Consider the following 25,997-nt stretch of genomic DNA (forward strand, 5'->3'; position numbering starts at 1 on the left):
TCTGGTCTTTTGCTCTTTGTATGGTCACAATGTAAGCTCAATGCGAAATGTACACATTAAAGCAAAATGGTATTGTTAGGAACAAGCAGGATTCGGGATGTAGAAATTCATCTGCAGCACTTCTTGTCAATATTTCTGCTTCTATAGTATTCCACTGGAGAGAAGTAACTTTAAGCCTGTAAGTGAGGGTTTCTGAGGAGGGAGCTAATGCACAATGCTCTTGGAAACAGTTACATTGCGCTTGCTGTTGGAAGTAGTTTCCCAAGAGCCAAAGTCTGACAGTCTCAAGCCACAGCAAGTTTCGCATCGTGAGCTTCACTGGATTCTTGAGATCATAGTTATCAATCTTTCAGCCATTCTAGTGTATTCAGAAAGATTCTACAGTTTAATAGGCGTTTTTATTTGTAAACAAAATGAAGTCAAAATATAAGGGTTAGGCACCTAATTCACAAAACAAACAATAAATTTGTTTTTCCTGGCAAAGGATATAAATAAAACCTACAAAAAGAAGCAAAGAAATAGCATTAAGTTTGTAATACACAAAGCAAAATCAAATCCTTGTATCGCAGTCAAGTGAATTCGCTGTTAGTTTGTATTCATAAAGCTAATATTGCAGTGCTCAATTCTGTCACTGATGTGAACTTCCGAAAATATATAGTATGCCATGATGATTGAACATTGGAACTATTAAGCTTAGCAGTTGATTTTAGACGAAACTTTAACTACAATACCAGTTTTTATGACACACAGCCAATACATTTCCCATTACCTGTGAAAACCCCACAAATTTCATCTAGTAGTTTTGGAGATTAGTATGTTCAAACAGAAAGACAGACATGATAGTTTTACAGCTTTATTGTTAGTACAGATAAGAAATGGAAATGAGTACAGCTGATTTGGTAAATGGTCTAGATCTGTGAATGACAGACTCATATTGACAGTTTCTCTTGTATCATACATTAGCCCTGAAAAATTCCAGTAAATGAATGGTTCTACTACAATCTGTCATCTTTTTTATGTGTGTAATTTTCTTGGACCTTACACAAGTTGTCCTTCACTCTTCCATACTTTGCAATGTGGTATCTTTTATGAAGTCCTTAACTGCAATAAGAGTGGTAACTGCTTTACACCTATATTCTCTTTTAAAAAATTTATTTTAAAAATCAAGAATCCAGAATACAACCACTGAAAGCTTTGATTCTATTATTTTAGAGCAAGGACTACTCATAGACAAATTCCAAAATATGGTACAAAACAATGGTTACATTTACACTAGTGGCAGTGTTCCAAACCACCTTTTTTGGCACTTTGTATGGTCACAATATAAGAAAGACAAAGAATCCAAAGAATATGTTGTATTATCCACCCCCACCCCAGGTGAGAACAAAGGGGGATGAATTTCCAATCATTGTATATCATTTAGAAAATAGAGAGACCTTTAACTTTTGTGATTTGTTTACACGAAAGTAGTACCCCTGCCTTTATGGTACCACTTCTCTAACACATCCACTCAAGTGAGTATGAGTATCAATGATAGGCTTAAAACTTTAACTGACGCCACCACTTTGCTTTCGTGCTCTATACAGTTGCCCTTTCACAATATGATATGTCACGACTGGGAGGAAAAAAAAAAAAAACTTTGGACATTGTGTCATCCAGCGAGATATTTCAAAACTGATGAAAGTTCATCTCCACACATTTACGCTACTCTGCAAGTATCACACACCAGGTGCTGCTAATTTAGAGCATATGTGGTTAAGGAAAGATAAAAGAACATCCCAACTTGGTTGCAACGACACAAGGTAAGTAAACAGTTAAGAATCTTGTGACAAGACACACTGTTTCTCCACAGAAAGATGTAGTCTAATCCTTGGAGAATTGGCAGGTTTTTTTTATGTTTTACACACTCCAATAATTAGTCACCACTCAAGTGCCATATACAAAGCTATTCATACTAAACAGTAACTGTCAGTTACAGCTCAATACAGTGAATTCAAGTATTTATACCTACCATCTCCCTGTACGGAGGTAATGTGTTTCCCATCAAGGAACAGGTCGATGTTAGAAAGGTATGGTGAGGGACCCCTGTCTATAACAACTTCGTTTAAAACTAAGAGATTGGTAGGTGGTTTAGACTGCTTGTTGGGATCCTCATTCTTTCTCATGATGATACACCGCAATCTGCTCCTCAACGTCAGGGCAGCATGACCTGTAAACAGTTCCCCATAATAAAAATAGTTCAATACTCTATGGTACATTTAAAGTGTTACTGTATTAATGAAAGATGTACATAACAAAACATAACATACCTTCCAACACATTAGTAACTTGTTCTTGAAAGTTGTCAAACTCAAAAGGTGTAAGGAAACCAAGAGATCCAAGATGAAATGCCATCACTGGTGGCACAGATTGCTGGAAAATAAGGTATATTCATTGGTTAAATTTATTCTTTGCATGTATATCATCATTATTATGAATTTTTTTTCATTCCAATGATAAAAGCAATACAGATACTTAATCAAATGAATACTACTGACAGAGCAACTTGTGTGTTCACTTAAGTGTTCAGGCTTACAAATGCGTTTGTTTTTACAATAAAGGATGTACAATGCTTTTCCATTTCACATCCACTAAGGGCACATTCACTGCAGACTGGTTCTTTAACACATTAAATATTCTGTGTTCGTCATGGAGGACATCGCTGTTTTACTGTGGCATGTAAATTGTGTATTTCTCAGTTTTTATGACGCACACTGCAAATATGTATGGTGTGAAAGTTTGACTATTTTTCTAATGTAACTCGGAAATCTGTAGAAATGAAGTTAAGGCCATGAGGATCAGCAAGACACATTTACACAAAACTTGGTAGTGTGTTGCAGTCCATGAGAGAGGAAAATTCCAACTCTCAAACATTGTTCCCACATTGTTGTGTGATTTTACCTAATCACATGATGGCACGCAACTGCAGGAATATCTGTTCATGGGTTAGGCTGGATATAAACGAACATGTACACGGAATGTTACTACAGGTTATGTGAAAATTTGTGCTTGTGTGCACGGAGGTACTTGGAAATAACACTGATCATGAAAACTGCTGTCTGCATCTAACAACCTAAATGTAATTAAAAGATTCATCTAAGATGGTCTCCAACTCTTTTATTTAAAGTCAGTGAACAAATTGTGCACCGACAAACCATTGTGCATTGGGCACTGATGAATATTTGACTTTGTTCTTTAGTGTTGCCACTTATGCAATACTGATGTTTGTTTTATTATCATGGAGACAACACAGGATGGCACTGGACTGTACATGTCTTCCTAAATCATTCTCTCTCTGCTATATTCAAATAAATATTAAATACTAAGATTATATAGATGACTGTGTGCAGTTGTTTTCCAGTACTGTAATGTAATGTGCAGAGCTGCCACAAACAGTATTGTGGCAACACAATTCATGCATAAAGTGCAAATCTCGCTCATTTCCTAAACAAGTGAATTGTCAATATTGAAATACTTTCAACTTTACTGATAGAAATAGTTCATTTTAGAGCTGGCTACCTGGTAGAAATTAATTAATTAATTGACACTCTTGATAAATATCAGTTCAGCTTCCATAACAGCTGCTTCAGTTCAGAGTTGAATAATTGTGCACACGTATTACATGATTCCTAATTTAGTTTACGTTTTCCACATATGGTATGGTGTTTTTACCCATTTCATAGAGTCACCGTCTCAACATACAGTACATCTAAAATTACTTTGAGTTTGTTAACACTAGAAGTACAGCACATTCTTCCATTGCAAGCACACACTACAGTAGTTCCTAGTGTCTAATGGATCAGTAGACCATTAGTCAGTGATACCTGCATCTGATTCTGTCTGAAGTCTTCAAGACGCGCAGGTGCCCAGATGTTGGGGCAGCATGGAAATATTTCATGGTAGATGGCTCCAGATAAACTGGAATGATTACCAACCATTTCTGCACCATTGAATCACACTTCCTCTTACACAATGTTCCACTTATTAACTGAAATTCTCCTTTGATCAATTCCTATTCCTTAAAGCCTTCTTTTGTTCTAACCAATGTTGGACCTTCCCTCTGTTCAGCAGCACTGTCACTTAATGCAGTGATTTTTTATTATTTTTTATTATTTTACCAAATAATTCCTTGAGAGGCAGCCAGTGTCCTAAGTTTCCATCCAATTTTGTATACCGTTGCGATGATGTACTCTTGAAGCAACGGTGCTCATCCCACCAGCCAATCCAATGGGTCCTTCAGGCTAGTCAGCCAGCACAGAAAATACGATGAAGGCTTTCGTAGATGTCATAGTTGTCGATGAGTCTTCTGGGATGTACAGCCATGGATGAAGAAACTTTTCAGTTCCTGGCTTTCATCCACAGCTACGCTGGACCTCTTCGGAGGTGGTGCTGCCAATGCTGAGCCAGGAGCACAACTTAAGATTGAAGTGAAGATAAAGAACAGTAAAACGTAACTGTGTATCTGTCAGCTACACCATTTACAGTAGTAAGTGTCAAAATTACAGTGTCATAGTTGAAAAATACCCTGCTCCATTCAAGCAGTCTAGGCTGTCATCTACATGCCACTCGGGTAAACATTTTTTGTGCAATTTTGTCACCAGTAGTCTACACAGAAATTCCATGTATCATACTCCTTCACAATCCCCAAAGGAGAGGATCAAGGAAATACTGAAGGTGCAATAATGTCATCCCGTAGCACGATATCCACTTACTCCAAAATTATGCATTGATCAGCCACCAACATTATATAAGAGCACTGGCTAGTTGGTGGATGGTCCTCAGTGTTGACAGAGTGTTTTATCATGGGCCGCCTGGTCTGTCTTCTCAACTTCAGATGTGAAAAGATCCGACAATTTGTGCAGAATGGCTAACACTCAGTAAAAGTGTTCCTCAGTTAGGCCAGATCCTATTGGCAGTTCAAAAATAGCTTCTTCCACAGTATTGTTTGAAGTGGTAACAGTGCACAATTCTTCATTGATGGCACTGTCCAGCCAAAACTGGTTATTTTTTCCTACGCACACAACTTTAGGAATGAGATGTGGCTGATCGTGACAAAGATCCAAATTCTCCTCTTTCAGTTGCAATGCTTACTATCATCGGTGGTATGTAGATTTCTCTTGTGGGGCTAACTAGCATTTTCTAACTGACAAAAGCTTCACAGTGGAACTGAGAATCTAGACAGAAGACAAACTCTTCTGACTGAAGACAGTGGGATAACAATAGCAACACAACCACCCAGAGCAATCCTCATTATGTGACTTCTTGGAATAGTTTCATCCATCTGGAGCTCCGATCTTCCACAGTACATAAATGCTTGAGATGCCTGCATGAAAATCCACCCAAGAAATACATTACGGCTGTATCCTGTTAAAATGCCAATCCTAAGGGCTGCATTATGTCACTGGTAGTTATTCTTGCAATACATGGACATGTTTCTTATTTGCACATATTTCCTATTTGCAACTCTCAGCACAATCACAATCTTAGCACAGAACACAGTCTTCTTAGTTGACGACAATAAAGATCGACATAAAAAATTAATAAAAAAGATCGACCCGAGTTGACTAGTGCCCTATGTGATTTCCTCCAATCTTGGCAACTGTCGTCCCTGGAGGATTTTCATCTTAGCAGCCTCACCTCCATGGTCAACTCGCTTAGTTTTCCTGAAATTATCAGCTAGGCGTGCAACCAGTGCTCCTGTATGGCGCCAGGGAACAGCTACAGCATTTTGGGAAGCGACTTCATGCAGGATACAGTGACAGGCTTTGTCCTAAAGATCAACTATAGCTGTCTAAAGTGGCCTGGTGTGAATAGGACTGTTGTAAAGGTTGACAACTTTTGGCATAATAGCCATCAGACATTTGTCTTCTTCCTCTGCAGTAGTGTAAGTGCCCATGGCATTCACAGTAGAAAAATACCAGTGTACTGTTCTCCGTGTTCCAAAGTCTGTTCTAATATAAGGCACTGTACTGTGATGGAGTTCTTAGTACCCATGTTTGTCTGATTCTGGATTTTTGTTTGACAGCTGCAGCCTAAGTTCGAGACAGCCGAGTCCATTCTTCATGGCACACTTGACTGGCAGGATGCTTAAAATCCATACACCTCCTCTTCAACATTCTCTATTACCTCCTGTTGTATGTCATGGCCGATATTTCTCGTGTAGGCACTTCAACATTTTTGGCAGCCATAAACTGCTTTATCTCTTCTCTTACCATCCAGCATCTCCACCAAGCAATGTTATGTCATAACCACAGTCAAGTCCAAACCCAAATCCAAGAGCAGGACTATCAGTAAACTACAATACTTATCACTGAAAGCTCGTTTAGCGTGGACACCAATGTACAGACAGAACATAAGTCTCCTGGAAGGATAGTGCTGTTTTTGATATAAACATCAAATATTCCAGAATATACTAGCATTACACAAGGGTGATGTACTTGAGGGCAGTATTACGGAAATGGAAGACGATGAAGATGAAGATAAAATGGGAGATAAGCTACTGCTTGAAGCATTTGAGAGAGCACTGAAAGACTTAAGTCCAAACTAGGTTCCAGAAGTAGGCAACATCCCATTAGAATTACTGATAGCCTTGGGAGAGCCAGAAATGACAAAACACTTCAGTCTGGTGAGCAAGATGTAAGAAGCAGGCGAAATACCCTCAGACTTCAAGAATAATGTAATAATTCCAATCCCAATGAAAGCAGGTGCTCACAGGTGTGAACATTACCGAACTATCAGTTTAATAAGTCACGGCTGGAAAATATTAACATGAATTCTTTACAGACGAATGGAAAAACTGGTAGAAGCTGACCTTGGGGAAGATCAGTTTGGATTCCGTAGAAATGTTGGAACACATAAGGCAATATTGACACTAAGACTTATCTTAGAAGATAGATTAAGGAAAGGCAAACCTAAGTTTCTAGCATTTGTAGACTTACCAAAAGCTTTTGACAATGCTGATGAATTCTCTCTTTCAAATTCTGAAGGTGGCAGAGATCAAATACAGGAAGCGAAAAGCTATTTATAAATTGTACAGATACCAGACAACAGTTATAAGAGTCGAGGGGCATGAAAGGGAAGCAGTGGTTGGGAAGGAAGTGAGACAGGGTTGTAGCCTATCCTCAATGTTATTCAATATGTATACTGAGCAAGCACTAAAGGAAACAAAAGAAAAGTTTGAAGTAGGAAATAAAATCTATGGAAAAGAAATAAAAGCTTTGAGGTTTGTCGATAACATTGTAATTCTGGCGGAGAGAGCAAAGGACCTGGAAGGGAAGTTGAACAAAATGGACAGTGTCTTAAAAGGAAGAAGTAAGGTGAACATCAACAAAAGGAAAATAAGGATAATGGAATGTAGTCGAATTAAGTCGGGTGATGCTGAGGGAATTAGATTAGGAAATGAGACACTTAAAACAGTAGATGACTTTTGCTATTTGGGGAGCAAAATAACTGATGAAGTAGAGAGGATTTAAAATGTAGACTAGATATTGCAAGAGAAGCATTTCTGAAGAAGAGAAATTTGGCCATCGAGTATAGATTTAAGTGTCAGGAAGTCCTTTCTGAAAGTATTTGTATGGAATGTAGCCATGCATGGAAGTGAAACATGGACGATGAACAGTTTACACAAGAAAAGAATATGAACTTTCAAAACGTGGTGCTACAGACGAATGCCTACAATCTATGAGAGGTATAAATGTTTCGTAGAAACAGGGTGCTCAGTAAGACATAGGAAATAATCAGGTCATCCAAGCACATCTAACGATATCGCTGAGTGAGTGAGGCAACATTTTGTCAACAGATCTACAAAATCGACCTGACGTGCATCTCGCGAACTGAAAATCCCACATGCAACTGTTTAGTGTGTGTTGAGAAACCGTTTGCATTTGAAACGGTACAGATTGACGACTGTACAAGCAATGAAAGACACTGATAAAATTGCTCGCACGAACTTCTGTGCGTAAATGGTAAATCGATTACAAGAGGATGAACTTATCTTGGACAAAATTATCTTTTCCGACAAGTCGACTTTTCACCTAAGTGGCAAGGTTAGCACACACAGCTGTAGGGTTTGGGGCAGTGAAAATCCACATCAAACATTGAAACATGTTTGTGATAGCCCTAAACTGAAATTTTTTTGTACACTGAGCAAGAACAAAATGTGCGGTCCCTTTTTTCCCCAGGAGAGAACCATCACTGGGATGGTGTACCTGGATATGTTACAAAATATTTTGATAAAATAAATCAATGATGATGACGACCAAGAACAAAATGTTTACTTTGGGCGAGATGGTGCACCACCCCACTATCTGGCTGATGTCCGGGATTTCCTCAGTGACCGCTTTCCAGGTCAATGGACTGGCCATGATGGGCGAATTGTGCGCCCCCACATTCCCCAGACCAGCCATCACTCAATTCTTTTTATGAGGATTTATTAAGGATATTGTATTTGTACCTCCTGTGCCAGCTTCTCTACCTGAACTTAAAGCAACAATTTATGCCGCCACAGGGGAAGTTACACCTGCAATGCTACAGCAAGTTTGAGAAGAAACTGACTTCTCATGGGATGTGTGCAAGATAACCAACAGAAGCCACATACATCTTTAGTTCAAGGTAAAAAAAAAAATATTGTGTTTCTCTACAGACTAACACTAAACCCAGCTCTGTATCGTCTTTCAATAAATTTATATGAATCTTAAAATTTGTAAAGTCCTTTTTGAAACACACTGTAGTCTCAGTACTTTGTGCGCCTGAAGAGCGACATGCAGTTTCTAAATGTAATACTTGTCTTACTACATTAAACATTCACCATGATACTGTAACTTTTAATGCCTACATGGCTACGTTATCAAAGAATTTTGAATTTTTAAATTCAGTAAATATAAGAAATACTGAAAACAACCTGCTAGTGGGACGGGTGACTGCCCTGTGTTAGCTGTTTAGTAATACAGAACAGGTGAAATCATCTTCATATGCATTTCGTTAGTCCCTTAGTCACTGATGATCTCAATCCATCACTTCGCATATCAATTGTAATACCAGAACAGATACACCCAGTATCTTGGCTCTGCTGCATAGCACTAGATCATCCTCCTCTTCCTACTCCATTTCAGTCATAGAACTGTGAAAAAACTACCTCGTAACCTGGTCAGACCCAAAATCACTCTGCACTCAAACTGTATGTGCTTGTCTCTTCCCTTTCTGTTTTCTTCCTTCCAGCTTGTCTGCTAATGTCACGCTGATGTTTCTTGCTCCTTGTCTGAGCAATTAACTACTATACATTTATACCTTCTGCACTGTTGCTATACATTCCTATCGGCTGTCACTACTCACACTGAACAAAAATACAGTGAGGAAATTGGTTAACACAATATTAATTCAACTGACATTTCTTAAATTTCATATATTCAGTATTATTATTATTATTATTATTAGCAGCAGCAGCAGCAGCAGCATCAGCATCAGCATAATTGTTTTTGATGTTGTTAACAGCAACATACAGGGTTTAAATTTTAAGATGACAAACCAGAGTAAATCGAAAAAATGTGTAGAATCCAAAGTTGATTATTTTCGAGGGGGACATCTGCTGGTGCTAAAATTAGCCCGCCACCACAGCCCCTTGGGGGTGGGGCGGGAGGCAACTTTAAAATTTCAATTGCGAACATCCATTTTCTATTGCAGAATCAGATTCTCCATGTTCTCATTTTTGCGTGGGAAATGGTTACGGATAAATAAAAATTACTTACTTCGTAAATTTTGATTCGCTAAAACTGAAACTCACCTCTCTCCTCATAGGATGTGGTTTGAGAGAGAGGAATTAGTTTTACAACTGCTGACCCAAATTGATTTTTCCGCAGATTCGGATAAGTTGTTTGTTTCATGGTCATGAGGCCACACAACTTTTAATTATCAAACAAATCATCTGACCAGCTAACCAACCAACCAACTAACCAAACATCTTACTTAATAACGAGTGAACTCTAACTAAAAACAGCTCACGAACCTAATTTTTTATTAGATTCGGAGTAATCACTCTTGTTTGTCGAGAAGTCTCACAACTGGAGTGCTTGATTAAAAAATTGAGTCTTTTCGTTTAGGGGTGGAAAAACGCAGAAAACTACATTCATAAATTTATTGACTTAAATCACATTTTATTTCGGAATCTCGCGGCTGTTACGTCGCTTACATTACGCGTAATGTTTCGGAGTGCCGCCAAGAGGTAGCGCAGGGACGAGAAATTCGCCCTTTCTCGTAATAAGACTGGGCTTTAGAAATTTAAGTATTAATGTAATAAAAGCACTGTATCTTTTACCCGTCTGAGCATTCGGACAGCAATACATCGTTTATAAATATTGTCTTTTGGGAGACTTACGTTTGATTACCTTGTGACTGCGTTCGCGGCTTTTGGTCGCGTTTGACGCGGAGTTAGTATTGCTAGGCGGAATTACGCCGGGCGGGCCGCTTCTCGCTCATAGAAATTCTAACCCTGCCTTTCTAGACGCCCCTTATCTTTCCTCTCTTGAAATTAATAGGTTGCATATGTCATTATGAATTATCTTTCTGTGGAAGAAAAAGTTGAGATGGTGTACATTTATGGAGAAAGTGGGAGACATTTTTACGATGCAGTCACGCTTTACGCCCAGCGTTTTCCTGGCCAAGTATGATCACGGTCCTCTTTTGTTCGAGTTATTACAATTTACTGTGGAAGGTAGTGTGAACCAGAAAAAAAGAACCCGTGCAGCTACGGTTTGTGGAGAAAACAATCAAGTGGCAATCCTAGCGGCTGTGGCGCATAATCCGCATGCGAGCACAAGAGAAATAGCAAGACAATCAGGAACTACATAGCGATGACGTCCAAAACCGTCTAACGTTTTGTCACTGGGCAGTTCAGCGGATGTAAACAAACCAAAACATTTTTGCCGGAGTACTTTTCTCCGCTGAGGCAACATTCAGAAACCACGGCGAAGTTAATTAGTGGAGTGAACAGAACCCACACTGGATTCGAGAAGTCAACCATCGGCGACCTTGGTCAATTAATGTTTGGTGTAGTATAATTGGCGATATACTGATCGGTCCACATTTTATTGACGGTAATTTGAATGGCAACAAATATCGAAACCTACTTGAACTGCCAGATCTACGTGAAGACCCGAGCATCGAACTTCGACAAAACATGTGATCGATAGGGCAGGTCCTGTGAATTGGCCAGCCAGATCGCCTGACCTTACCTCGCCAGATTTTTTCTTATGGGGTTATCTAAAAGATATCGTTTTCAGGAAACGCCTACCACTCGCGAAAACATGATGCAAAGAATAAGAGATGCTTGCGCTGGAATTACGCCCGACATGTTACCGAGATGAGTGCAGGGATTTACAGCACGAGTCAATAAATGCATCGAAGTTGGAGGTCATGACTTTGAACATTTGATTTCATACAACGGTGAGATGTAAGGGATTTACGGACAACAAGCAGGCCGAAAGTGAGAGGCGGAGGGGACTCACTGGAAACAAGCACCCCGAAATTCATTTAATTTCAAGTATTTGCAAATAATCAACAATAAAACGAAACCAATCGTTCCTTTTCTGGACCACCAAATCTTAAACGGGAATACGTCCATCTTTAGTTAGCGAGTGGGTTAGCCTTCTCCTCAGTCTTTTACTTTGTTTACTCTGTGAGTTAATGAGTTCACTCGTTAGAAAGAAAGATGTTTCGTTAGTTAGTTCGTTGGTCAAATGATATGTTTGATAATTAAAAGTTGTGTGGACTCACGACCACGAAACAAACAAAACTTACCGAATCTGCGGGAAAAAAATTAATATTTGGGTCAACATTTGCAAAACTCTAATTCCTCTCTCTCAAACCCCACCCCATGCGGAGAGAGGGAGAGTTTTAGTGAATCAAAATCTACGACGTAAACTAGTATTTTTTATTTATCCGTAACCATTTTCCACGCAAAAATGAGAACATGGATTGTCTTGAATTACAGCGCCAACTACCAAGAGTCAAAACAAATGTTTAAGACAAAATGTAAGTAGTTTTTTTTATGTAGAATCTGATTCTGCAAAATTTTAACACCAGCAGATGTCCCCCTAGAAAATAATCAACTTTGAATTCTACACATTTTTTCGTGTGAAGCTTATTTTTAGAGTTATTCTGGTTTGTCAACTTAAAATTTACACCCCGTATAGTGAGGCGTCAAAAGTCATGGGATACCTTCTAATTTTGTCTTGGACCTCACTTTGCCCGGCATAGTGCAGCAACATGACATGGCATGGACTCTAGAAGTTGTTGGAAGTCCTCTGCAGGAGTATTGAACTGTGGTGCCTCTACAGCAGTCCATAATTGCTGAAGTGTTGGCTGTGCCGGATTTTGTGCATGACCTGATATTTCGATTATGTCCCATAAATGTTCAATGGGATTCATGCTGGGTGATCTGGGTAGCCAAACCATTTGCTCCAATTGTCAGGAATGTTCTTCAAGCCAACTGCGAACAGTCGTAGCATGGTGACATGCTGCATTGTCATCCACAAAAATTCCATTGTTGTTTGCCAACATGAAGTCCATGATTGGCTGCAAATGGTCTCCAAGAGGTTCAGTTGGACCAGAGGAAACAGTCCATTCCATGTAAACACAGCCCACTCCATTACGGAGTCACGACCAGCTTGTACAGTGCCTTGTTGACAATTTGAATCCTTGTCTTCGTGGGGTCTGCGCCAAACTAGCGCTACCATTGTTGTTGTTGTTGATGATGTTGTTTTCAGTCCTGAGGCTGGTTTGATGCAGCTCTCCATGCTACTCTATCTTGTGCAAGCTTCTTCATCTCCCAGAACTTACTGCAACCTACATCCTTCTGAATCTGTTTAGTGTATTCACTCTTGGTACCCCTCTAGGATTTTTACCCTCCACGCTGCCCTCCAGTGCTGAATTTGTTATCCCCTGATGCCTCAGAACATGTCCTACCAACCAATCCCTTCTTCTGGTCAAGTTGTGCCACAAACTCCTCCCCAATTCTATTCAATACCTCCTCATTAGTTATGTGATCTACCCATCTAATCTTCAGCATTCTTCTGTAGCACCACATTTCGAAAGCTTCTATTCTCTTCTTGTCCAAACTATTTATCGTCTATGTTTCACTTCCATACATGGCTACACTCCATACAAATACTTTCAGGAACGACTTCCTGACACTTGAATCTATACTCGATGTTAGCAAATTCCTCTTCTTCCGAAACGCTTTCCTTGCCATTGCCAGTCTACATTTTATATCCTCTCTACTTCGACCATCATCAGTTATTTTGCTCCCCAAATAGCAAAACTCCTTTACTACTTTAAGTGCGTCATTTCCTAATCTAATTCCCTCAGCATCACTCGACATAATTCGACTACATTCCATTATCCTCGTTTTGCTTTTGTTGATGTTCATCTTATATCCTCCTTTCAAGACACTGTCCATTCCGTTCAACTGCTCTTCCAAGTCATTTGCTGTCTCTGACAGAATTACAATGTCATCAGCGAACCTCAAAGTCTCTTACCAACTGAAATCTGGACTCAGTTGACCAGGCCACGGTTTTGCAGTCGTCTAGGGTCCAAAAGATATGGTCACGAGCCCAAGAGAGGCGCTGCAGGCGATGATGTACCATTAGCAATGGCGCTCGTGTCGTTCGTCTACTGCCATACCCATTTGCGCCGAATTTCGCCGCACTGTCCTAATGGATACGTTCTTCGTACGTCCCACAGTGATTTCTGCGATTATTTCACGCAGTATTGCTTGTCTATTAGCCCAATGCAAACACCCTGCTCTCGTTCTAAGTGAACGTTGTCGGCCTCTGCGTTGTCCATGGTGAGAGGTAATGTCTGAAATTTGGTATTCTCGGCACACACTTGACACTGTGGATGTCGAGATATTGAGTTCCCTAAGGATTTCCGAAATGCAATGTCCCATGCATCTAGCTCCAACTACCATTCCGCGCTCAAAGTCTGTTAACTGCCGTCGTGTGCCCTTTTCACGAGAATTACATGAGTACAAAAAGACAGCCCCATCAATGCACTACTCTTTATAACTTGTGTACGCGATACTACCGCGATCTGTATATGTGCATATCGCTATCCTATGACTTGTCACCTCAGTGTTATTTGCTCGTGTACTACAATTCAAGAGTTGGGTCACTAAGCATGTGTTTCTTGACTTCCGCAAGCCGTTCGATGCAGTTCCCCACAGTCGTTTAATGATCAAAGTAAGAGCATATGGACTATCAGACCAATTGTGTGATTGGATTGAAGAGTTCCTAGATAACAGAACGCAGCATGTCATTCTCAATGGAGAGAAGTCTTTCGAAGTACGAGTGATTTCGAGTGTGCCGCAGGGGAGTGTCGTAGGACCGTTGCTATTCACAATGTAAATAAATGACCTTGTGGATAACATCGGAAGTTCACTCAGGATTTTTGCGGATGATGCTGTAGTATATCGAGAGGTTGTAACAATGGAAAATTTTAGTGAAATGCAGGAGGATCTGCAACGAATTGACTCATGGTGCAGGGAATGGCAATTAATCTCAATGTAGACAAGTGTAATGTGCTGCGAATACATAGAAAGGAAGATCCCTTATAACTTAGCTACAATATAGCAGGTCAGTAACTGGGAGCAATTAATTCCATAAATTATCTGGGAGTAGGCATTAGGAGTGATTTAAAATGAAATGACCATGTAAAGTTGATCGTCGGTAAAGCAGATGCCAGGCAGATTCATTGGAAGAGTCCTATGGAAATGCAGTCCGAAAACAAAGGAAGTAGGTTACAGTACACTTGTTCGCCCACCGCTTGAATACTGCTAACCAGTGTGGGATCCGTAGCAGGTGGGGTTGATAGAGGAGATAGAGAAGATACAACGGAGAGCAGCGCGCTTCGTTACAGGATCATTTAGTAATCGCGAAAGCGTTGCGGAGATGAGATAAACTCCAGTGGAAGACTCTGCAGGGGAGACGCTCAGTAGCTCGGTATGGGCTTTTGTTGAAGTTTCGAGAACATACCTTCACCGAGGAGTCAAGCAGTATATTGCTCAATCCTACGTATATCTCGCGAAGAGACCATGAGGATAAAATCAGAGAGATTAGAGCCCACACAGAGGCATACCGACAATCTTTCTTTCCACGAACAATACGAGACTGGAATACAAGGGAGAACCAATAGAGGTACTCTTAAGTACCTTCGGCCACACGCCGTCAGGTGGCTTGCGGAGTATGGATGTAGATGTAGATGATGTAAAGTGAAAAACGCATATATTTATTAATAAATAAATAAATATGTAAAAACAAGTGAAATATGTGTAATATGTGTAATTTCCGAGCTAGTGCAAAACGTAGGCTGAAGGACGAGCGGAGTAGGCCGTCACACACCTGGAACAAGAGGCTGGCGTAGAGCAGGGTGCCGTCGCCGCCGAGGCAGATGATGAAGTCTATCTTGTCGGTGAGGTCGTCCTTGCCGTCGCGGAACGTCATCAGCTTGTCCTTGACGATCGTGAAGCCCGCGTTGTTGAGCAGCAGCGTATCCTCCATCACCGTCTGCTCCACGAACACCACCATGTTCTTTTCCTGCAGAAACAAAGAAAGGAACTTACCGTCCTGGAAAAAAAAAGCAGGAAAACACTGAAAGCATCCATTAAGGAATGGCTGCCTCGAAGGCAGAGTTGTTACAATACTATGTTTTTTTTTATTTATTCGCTTGTTTACACAGCGGCGTTTCAGAGTATTACATCCCATTCCTTACTGCTGCTGCACGTATTTTATTTGCTGTTTTATCAGATACAGTTGTTTAATTGTGTGTAACTGTCACAAAAGAGTTTCGCCTCAGTACTGTCATCTACCCAAGGCACTGCTGCATTGCTTCTTTCCATATCGTAAAGACAACACTTGTGAAAAAACTTGTGTTTGAAATTCGCAACTCAAATCGCACTCTCGCTATCCCTATGTACGTAAAGAAGTCTTATGGAAGTCAACTGTAAAATGAGGAAAGTGGAAGTTTTATAAATATGCCGATCACAATAGAAGACGCACTTTAAAGAAAGTGGAGAAATCCCCTTCGTGTTGTTCTACAACTACGAATCATCACGTGCAACGTTACGGAAAACGTTCTTGATACAGGCGACTATCAGATCTTCCGTTGCCACATGCTCCGCCGTACATAGGGAGCACGTCTGTGTAGACCGAAAACGTGTACCGAACCATGTCTAACGTATCGGAGTCGCACAGACGGTCTTGTAGCAACGCAGGCGTTACGTGACATCACGTGACCGTCTGACGTAGTACATGTCATCTTGTCTACCCCAATTGCATTCCAGGACAAGCAACCCTGAGGCTTTTCCCTTTTCCCTCAGCAGACGTTGGAGCATTACACATTTGAATTGAACAACGGTTCCTACCCAAAATATTACGTATCCCCTTCACCCTACAAGCCCTAGGAGTTTGTAACGAGAATTTCCGAACATCCTGCATACATAGGACGGTGTTATAAATAGCTGCACAGATTCGCGGAAGAACGTGCAAAATGGATTAGTGATTAGCTATTTGTGGGGAAAAAAGGAGTGAGAAAGAAGATGCACTTTCTCACGACAAGTAGGAGACTTTTCGGGGTGATGCTGCTCAATAACATCAGTATTTTTCAGACCCCGGTATCAAACAGCTTTCGGGGAACGCGAGCGCAATTAAAGCGACAGATGGTATCAAATTTGTTGTGAGTGCTCTTTAAACACTCCACACCAAATGTTAAGAACGCTATACATTTCTCCATGCTATCGGGAAAGTCGACTGCACGTACGTGTTAATTAAAAGAGGCAAACATATGGGGCCAACAAATGCATCACCAGGAAAGTAGCTGCTAGCTGGAGTAGTTCATGCCATATTTTCTTATACGATACCTTTGTCAGATGTATACCAGGTGTACCGTTATGAAATGAGCGTTAAGATACAGATGTGTCGATACGGAACATTTATTGTGAACGAGCATTAATTTTTTTTTTGTTTGGTTGGTATGACATCTGTCAAAGATATTTATTATACATCAAGTCAAGGAACAAACAACAACATATGTTTCCATCATGTTAACAATGTCGAATTTTGTACCAGAAAGGGATGATTTGCGGAAAGCAGAGTTGCATCGAATGCTTGTCGAGGCATATGGTGATCATGCTCTATCGGAAGCAACATGCAAAAGATGGTTTCAACGGTTCAGAAACAATGATTTTGATGTAAGAAATGAAGAACGTGGAAGACCACCAAAAAAGTTCGAAGACGCCGAATTGCAAGCAATATTGGATGAAGATGATACTTTGAGTCAGAAGCAAATGGCAGCAATGCTAAATGTTGAACAACCAACAATTTCTGACCGTTTTGAAACCTATGGGAAAGATCCAAAAGTGTGGAAAATGGGTGCCACATGAATTGAATGAGAGACAGATGGAAAACCGAAAAACCATTTGTCAAACTTTGCTTCAAAGACATGAAAGAAAATCAATTTTGCATCGAATTGTTACTGGCGATGAAAAATGGATTTATTTTAAGAATCCTAAACGGGAAAAATCATGGGTTAATGCGGGACAACCATCAACATCGACTGCAAAACCAGATCGATTCAGCAAGAAGACAATGCTCTGTGTTTGGTGGGATCAGAAAGGTGTGGTGTATCATGAGCTTCTAAATGCCGGTGAAACTGTGAATACTAATCGCTACAGACAACAAATGATCAATTTGAACTATGCACTGATCGAAAAAAGACCAGAATGGGCCAGAAGACATGGCAAAGTAATTTTGTTACACGACAATGCACCTGCACACAAAGCAAAACTGGTTCAGGATACAATCAAAACACTTGGCTGGGAGCTGCTGCTCCACCCGCCGTATTCACCAGACTTGGCCCCTTCCGACTACCATTTGTTTTCATCAGTGGGACACGCATTGGCTGAGGAACACTTCGATTCCTACGAAGAAGTCGAAAATTGGGTGTCTGATTGGTTTGCTTCAAAAGACGAACATTTCTAGTGGCGTGGTGTCCACAAACTGCCAGAAACGTGGTCAAAATGTATAGAAAGCAATGGTCAGTACTTTGAATAAAATGTTTTTACTTTTCAATTAAAAATTAGTGTTTCATTTTCACAAAAAATGCTCATTTCATACCGGTATACCTGGTATTTTCTGCTTGCTACAGACCCAGAAATGTTTTCGCCTGTTCTTTACGACGTATTAATTTATCTGTCTGTTAAACATTTGCTTTCTGCTCCACTGATCTAATCATATTTCTGATTATTTGTTCAGCAACGATTGTCGCGTCTTTTGATACAAGGAACCATATGCGATGCCTCTAGAAGCAAATAAAAATAATAATCCATACCCAATACAACAAATATACAAAAGAAAACAGGAGAAAAAATTGAAAAATACATCCAGCTGGCTGAGGAAGTCAAGGACATGTGGCATCAGGATAAAGCTGACATTGTACCAATTATACTATCAACTACAGGAGTCATACCACACAATATCCACCAGTACATCAACGCAATGCAGCTACATCCAAACGTATATATACAACTACAAAAATCTGTAATTATTGATACATGTTCAATTACCCGAAAGTTCCTAAATGCAAAGTAACATATACCACACAGTTAAAAGGAAGTCACGCTTGATCAAGGTCCGCGTTACTTTCCATTTTTAACCAGACATAACGTCTGAAAAAGGAAAGAAATAATAATAATAATAATAACAATTACATCACTAAATAAATAACAAGTGCAGACTTTCTAAGGGTGACACGCCGAGCGCTGGCACTGGCAAACTAATTGTTAGGCTAATTTTAAGGCTTTGCGGCGCTAAGTGTCACATGAAACGCCCTCTACACACTTCGCAGAACTTTAATCATTATCCCGTGGCACAATGTATATTTGTAGTACAAACACAATAGACGAGTAAAATTATCAGAAGGCACAAGTGTGTAGTTTACAACCTGTAAACTGGAGCAGGGAGCAGTATGAACAGCAGCCTTCTTCACAGACTCAGTAACAGTATAATCGCTATGCAGTTAACAGCATAACAGACGACTCCACCGTACGTACACTGCTACGAACGACATCCACGAGCAGGACGCCTTGCGTACAAACCAACCGCTCTCACCCTCCAATAAGGCAATCTCAATTCAAATACGCCTGCACAGGGTTGCCTTGTAGCCACTGTTGGCTCTCGTCTTAAGGGGAGAGACTCGTCGGCCCCGTTGTTACACAACAGTTTCTCATGATTGATATTGTACTAAGAACATTTTCAGTGTCTCGGATCCGTCGCCAAAGCCCTGAAAAACGTACACCTGCGTAATATCCCGCAAAGCAGTGTAAGCTGCGTGTCGGATGGCACTTCCCACAAGCACTGACGATTTTCTGTCTTCCCCTGTCCGCATACTGAGCGATCCAAAACTAACTTTCTACAGAAAAAGTGCCTAGTTCTTATCTCCGTACGAGGCAGCAGAATTTTCGCAGTGTTCCTCGAATTTCGATTTTCTACATTTTCCCCAATAGCGTTTTGCCAGGACGTAGCCGCCTTTCCTCTAATGACTACTACTATAATTTGCTCAAGTATATCAGTTTCACTTTCATATGGGCTATACCGACACGTTACGATCCTAGCACCGCTGACGCCTCTCACTTTATGACAGCGAGCAACAAGAAGAGAGTCTTCTGAGTAAGGGGACAAGGCGGGTTCTCCTGACACATTTTCTTTTTATGGTTTTAAATAAAGAAATAATGGCAGCCCTCTTTCCACAGCCTTCGTGATATCAAGACAAGCACTTCGGAGCATGCGGAGCAGTGCGACAGGAAACACGAGCGAAGTACAGAACGTTATTGTTTTTCAGTACAATGCATAGCTCTCCTATTCCCACCCTGGTGGTAGTAGCGTCAAGTGTGGGGCACATTACGCAAGTGTATACCTTTCTCTGTAGAAACGTTCCAGTAGCTTTTTTTATATACAAGTCTACTACAATCATTTAGTGTTACGACAGCTATTAGTGAGCTACAAGTTGCGCCACACACAAAGTGCAGGTGGTAAGTTCATTTTTGTTAAATAAAAATTGTTCAATGCTGAATACCCGTCTAATTTATTAGATTAACGCAACATGGAAATTGACCTGTATTTTTACATGTGTCTTTCTAAGAAAAAGTGGCTGTTTGTGGAATACTAGGAAAAAGTCTTAAAAGCTGTATACAGCAGCGGTGTGCTTATATACTGAAGAGCCCAAGAAACTGTTACACCTGCATATCATCTCGTAGGGTACCCGCGAGCACGCAGATGTGCCGCGACACGACGTGCCATGGACTGAAGCAGTGCTGGAGGGAACTGACACCATGAATCCTGCAGGGCTGTCCATAAACCCGTAAGAGTACGACGGGGTGGAGAGCTCTACTGAACAGCACGTTGCAAGGCATCCCACATATGCTCAATAATGTTCATGTCCGAGTAGTTTGGTGGCCACCGGAAGTGTTTAAACTCTTAAGTGAGTTCCTGGAGCCACTCTGTAGCAATTCTGGACGTGTGGGGTCTCGCACTGTCCTGCTGGAATTGCCCAAGTCCGTTGGAATGCACATTGGACGTGAATGGATACAGGTGATCAGACGGGATGCTTACGTACGTGTCACCTGTCAGGATCAGGAGTCCCATATCATTCATACTTCACACGCCCCACACCATTACAGAGCCTCCACCAGCTTGAACAGTCCCCTGCTGGCATGCAGAGCCCACGGATTCATGTGGTTGTCTCCGTACCCGTACACATCCATCTTCTCGATACAATTCCAAACGAGGCTCGTCCGACCAGGCAACATGTTTCCAGTCAACAACAGTCCAATGTCGGTGTTGACGGGTCCAGGCTAGGCGAGTGAGCTATTAGTTACGTCACACACGAAGTGAGGGTGCTAAGTTCATTTTATTGTTAAATAAAAGTTGTTTAACGGTGAATATCCGTGCAATTTATTAGATTAACGTGACGTGGTGACTGTTTGACCGATATTTTTACTTGTGTCTTCCTGAGAAAAATTACCTATTTGAGGAATACTAGGAAAAAATCTTTGAAGTCGTACACAGCAGCGACGTGCTTATATAAGATACATACCAGAAATTTTTTATACATTCACAGTTAAGTACTTACGCGTGTCTTCTTGAACAATCGGTAAAATTACCCCAAAACTGTAAATAGCATCGCACATTTGAAGTGCCTGCTGTAAATGTATGCTGGTGATATTTACAAATCTCTATTCCCGTTTGTCTTCATAAAAAATCAGAAAAAATAACCGCAAAACCTGTATTAACATACACCTTCTTAAAAAATCGGCGAAATTAATCACGAAACCAGTATTTACGTATATCTTCCTAAAAAGCGCAGGAAAGTAGCACTGAAACCCATATTTACGTATATCATCCTAAAACCGTAGGGGAATCAGACATTAACGTATAATGTGCAGCTTCTCAAAAAATACGTCAAAATAAGCCACGAAACCGTAAATGTTGCAGAAAATACCGTGGGTGACGCACATCCGCGAAAACTGGGCCAAAATTACAGGATGCTATACTATGCTGCAAATTAATTAGCAATATCACCTGAATTTACCGATACTGCTTCTGTTGCTCTAGAGAGATCCACATTAAGAAAGTCTCTGGATGCTAAGGATAAGTGTTGGCGGCGGTGGTGGTAGTAGTAGTAGTAGTAGTAGTAGTAGTACTACTTCTTGTTGTTCGACCAAAAGCAGCACAGTGGGACGGGGGGCGTCATATTTTTGGGTCATAAATTACCACTATTAAAAATGACAGTTATCACTTCAAGCTAAAAGCACTGAACACCCGAATAAACATGAACCCATTAGGGAGCCATCTCACACATAAATTATGGCAATTAACATGACAGTTATTTCCCATTAATTACCGCCAACGTTGACGAAACATGCACCCACGTGTAAAGCTTGTTTACATCAAGGTCTTTAAATCAGGCTAGCGCAACTGGGCTGTCTGCTAACGTAAGGAGAACAATACCCCCATTGTCGGAGAACCCGCCTTGTTCCCTCACTTTTCTGTACCTTCGTATGTCTTAGCTGTACCTCACAGCTGTGTGTGTGTGTGTGTGTGTGTGTGTGTGTGTGTGTGTGTGTGTGTGTGTGTTTTGAACAATACTCTCTATTTCGTAGCTCTCGTCCTCTATTCATTTGCCAGATACAATGCAGTTTCGCATAACCCTTCCAACAACTCCAAGTCTTCCACTTGTTTTTCCTAATACGGTTTGTATGAGTTAAGTCTCGTTTCACATAGCTTCTTCGTATTACCCTTCGAAGCTTACTCCCAACACTGAACGTCCAACGACGATTCTTTCCTGTGGACAACAGAATGGTCAGGGAACGAACAGTGTTGCTGATTCTATCTGATAAACTGTTTACGTTTTCTGATGACATTACAGGTACTATCACACTTCCTTGGTGAACATTTCGAGTTACTTTCGTTTCTGTTGGACATTCGGCGCCCAGTACAGCTTAGCGGGGGCCTGCGGCATGTTAGGGGCTGCCGAGATTTCAACAAGGGCTCCGGAGATTCTAACTTACAATGAGGCGACAAAAGTGATGGGGTGCCTCCTAATACCGTGTCCGACGTATTTTCGCCCAGCGTAGTGCAGTAACTCGAGGTAGCATGGACTCAACAAGACGTTGGAAGTCCCTCTCCGAAATAATCTGCCATGCCTTCTCTTGTAACTGTCCATAATTGCGAAAGTGTTGCCGGTGCAGGATTTTGTGCACGAAGTGACCTGTCGATTATGTCCCATAAATGTTCGATGGGATTCATGTGACGATCTAAGTGGCCAAACTATTCGCTCGAATTCTCCAGAACGTTCTTCAAACCAATCGCGAACGATTGTAGCCAGGTGACATGGCGCACTATCACCCATAAAAATTCCATAGTTGTTTGGGAACATGAGGTCAATGAATGGCTGCAAATGGTCACCAAGTAGCCGAACATAACTATTTCCAATCAATGATCGGTTCAATTGGACCAGAGGACTCAGACCTTTCCATGTCAATTCAGCTCACACCATTATGGAGCCACCACCAACTTCCACAGCGCATTTTTTACAACCTGGTTCTTTGGCTTCGTCGTGATTACGTCAAACTAACACTACCATCAATTCTTACCAACCGAAATCGGGACTCATCTGACCAGCCCACGGTTTTGCAGTCGTCTAGGGTCCAAACGATATGTTCATGAGCCCAAGAGAGGCGCTCCAGGCTATGTCGTGCTGTTAGCGAAGGCACTCGCGTCGGCCGTCTGATGCCATAGCCCTTTAACGTAAAATTTCGCGTCACTGATCCCAACGGATATGTTCTTCGTATGTCCCATATTGATTCCTGCGGTTATTTCACGCAGCGTTGCTTGTCTGCCAGCACTGACAACTCTATGCAAACGCCGCTGCTCTCTATCGTTAAGAGAAGGGCATCGGCCAATGTGTTGTCCCTGGTGAGAGGTAATGCCTGAAATTTTGTATTCTCTGCACACTCTTCACACCCTCGATCTCGGAATTCTTAATTCCCTAGCGATTTCCGAAATGGAATGTCCCATACGTCTAGCTCCAACTACCATTCCGCGTTCGAAGTCTTAATTTCCGTAGTGCGACCACAATGACGTCGGGAACCATTCCACAATTAATCACCTGGGTAGAAATGACATCTCCCCAATACACTGCCCTTTTATATCTTGTTTACGCTACACCTCAGCCATCTATATACACTCCTGGAAATTGAAATAAGAACACCGTGAATTCATTGTCCCAGGAAGGGGAAACTTTATTGACACATTCCTGGGGTCAGATACATCACATGATCACACTGACAGAACCACAGGCACATAGACACAGGCAACAGAGCATGCACAATGTCGGCACTAGTACAGTGTATATCCACCTTTCGCAGCAATGCAGGCTGCTATTCTCCCATGGAGACGATCGTAGAGATGCTGGATGTAGTCCTGTGGAACGGCTTGCCATGCCATTTCCACCTGGCGCCTCAGTTGGACCAGCGTTCGTGCTGGACGTGCAGACCGCGTGAGACGACGCTTCATCCAGTCCCAAACATGCTCAATGGGGGACAGATCCGGAAATCTTGCTGGCCAGGGTAGTTGACTTACACCTTCTAGAGCACGTTGGGTGGCACGGGATACATGCGGACGTGCATTGTCCTGTTGGAACAGCAAGTTCCCTTGCCGGTCTAGGAATGGTAGAACGATGGGTTCGATGACGGTTTGGATGTACCGTGCACTATTCAGTGTCCCCTCGACGATCACCAGTGGTGTACGGCCAGTGTAGGAGATCGCTCCCCACACCATGATGCCGGGTGTTGGCCCTGTGTGCCTCGGTCGTATGCAGTCCTGATTGTGGCGCTCACCTGCACGGCGCCAAACACGCATATGACCATCATTGGCACCAAGGCAGAAGCGACTCTCATCGCTGAAGACGACACGTCTCCATTCGTCCCTCCATTCACGCCTGTCGCGACACCACTGGAGGCGGGCTGCACGATGTTGGGGCGTGAGCGGAAGACGGCCTAACGGTGTGCGGGACCGCAGCCCAGCTTCATGGAGACGGTTGCGAATGGTCCTCGCCGATACCCCAGGAGCAACAGTGTCCCTAATTTGCTGGGAAGTGGCGGTGCGGTCCCCTACGGCACTGCGTAGGATCCTACGGTCTTGGCGTGCATCCGTGCGTCGCTGCGGTCCGGTCCCAGGTCGACGGGCACGTGCACCTTCCGCCGACCACTGGCGACAACATCGATGTACTGTGGAGACCTCACGCCCCACGTGTTGAGCAATTCGGCGGTACGTCCACCCGGCCTCCCGCATGCCCACTATACGCCCTCGCTCAAAGTCCGTCAACTGCACATACGGTTCACGTCCACGCTGTCGCGGCGTGCTACCAGTGTTAAAGACTGCGATGGAGCTCCGTATGCCACGGCAAACTGGCTGACACTGACGGCGGCGGTGCACAAATGCTGCGCAGCTAGCGCCATTCGACGGCCAACACCGCGGTTCCTGGTGTGTCCGCTGTGCCGTGCGTGTGATCATTGCTTGTACAGCCCTCTCGCAGTGTCCGGAGCAAGTATGGTGGGTCTGACACACCGGTGTCAACGTGTTCTTTTTTCCATTTCCAGGAGTGTATGTGCATTTCGCTAAAGTATGACTTGTCACCTCAGTGTGTCAAACTCCTCCCGTATAGGTCATGAAGGCCCAACGGTACCGACCGGCCGCTGTGTCATCCTCAGCCCACAGACGTCACCGGATGTGGAGGGGTATGTGGGCAGCACAATGCTCTCCCGGCTGTATGTCAGTTTACGAGACCGGAGCCGATACTTATCAGACAAGTAGCTCCTCAGCTTGCTTCAAAAGGGCTAAGTACAGCCCGCTTGCCAACAGCGCTCGGCAGACCGGGTAGTCAACCGTCCAAGTGCTAGCCCAGCCCGACAGCGCGTAACTTTGGTGATCTGTCGGAACCGGTGTCCCCACTGCGGCAAGGCCGTGTATCTTGCAGGGTCGAAATGTAGTCTTTGTCGTATTACATTGTAAACTTTCATTACTTATTGCTCACAGCGTAGGCGCGAAGACAACTGAGACCGTTTCTTTGAAGCATGGGACTGCTTGCTTCCTATAGAGACAAGACAATGCCGGTTCAGGGTCACTTACATATGGGTTTCTCACTTTTTTTCTGTCCCAGTTACTCTTCATTCTTCGGCATCTGTGCGTTTCTTTTTGGGAGCGCGTTACCTCTAGTGCGTAGCTCACATTGACATTGATGTTTTTGTTTTGAAAATCTTGTAACTATTTTCATAAGGGAGACGGGAGGGGGGGGGGCCTCAGTTCGCTGCGAGCTGTACGTAGGAAGGGTATATCAAGGACCCAGTCAACCAC

The 25,997-nt window shown here is 42.2% G+C and overlaps 1 protein-coding gene across 8 annotated transcripts in view; it reads right to left on the reverse strand.

The window, feature by feature from the left end:
• The window catches only part of LOC124776297 (NAD kinase-like), a 518,770-nt gene that overhangs the window by 24,614 nt on the left and 468,159 nt on the right, over nt 1–25,997 (reverse strand). For all 8 annotated transcript variants that reach the window (XM_047251218.1, XM_047251220.1, XM_047251222.1 and 5 more), the window contains exons 4-6: nt 15,429–15,623; nt 2,310–2,412; nt 2,012–2,209 (exon numbers count right to left, since the gene is read on the reverse strand). In XM_047251218.1, the coding sequence (XP_047107174.1) occupies nt 2,012–2,209; nt 2,310–2,412; nt 15,429–15,623 (496 nt within the window). The remainder of the gene's footprint in view (nt 1–2,011; nt 2,210–2,309; nt 2,413–15,428; nt 15,624–25,997) is intronic.

Source organism: Schistocerca piceifrons, chromosome 2, assembly GCF_021461385.2.
Source record: "Schistocerca piceifrons isolate TAMUIC-IGC-003096 chromosome 2, iqSchPice1.1, whole genome shotgun sequence".
NCBI classification, from domain to species: Eukaryota; Metazoa; Arthropoda; class Insecta; order Orthoptera; family Acrididae; genus Schistocerca; species Schistocerca piceifrons.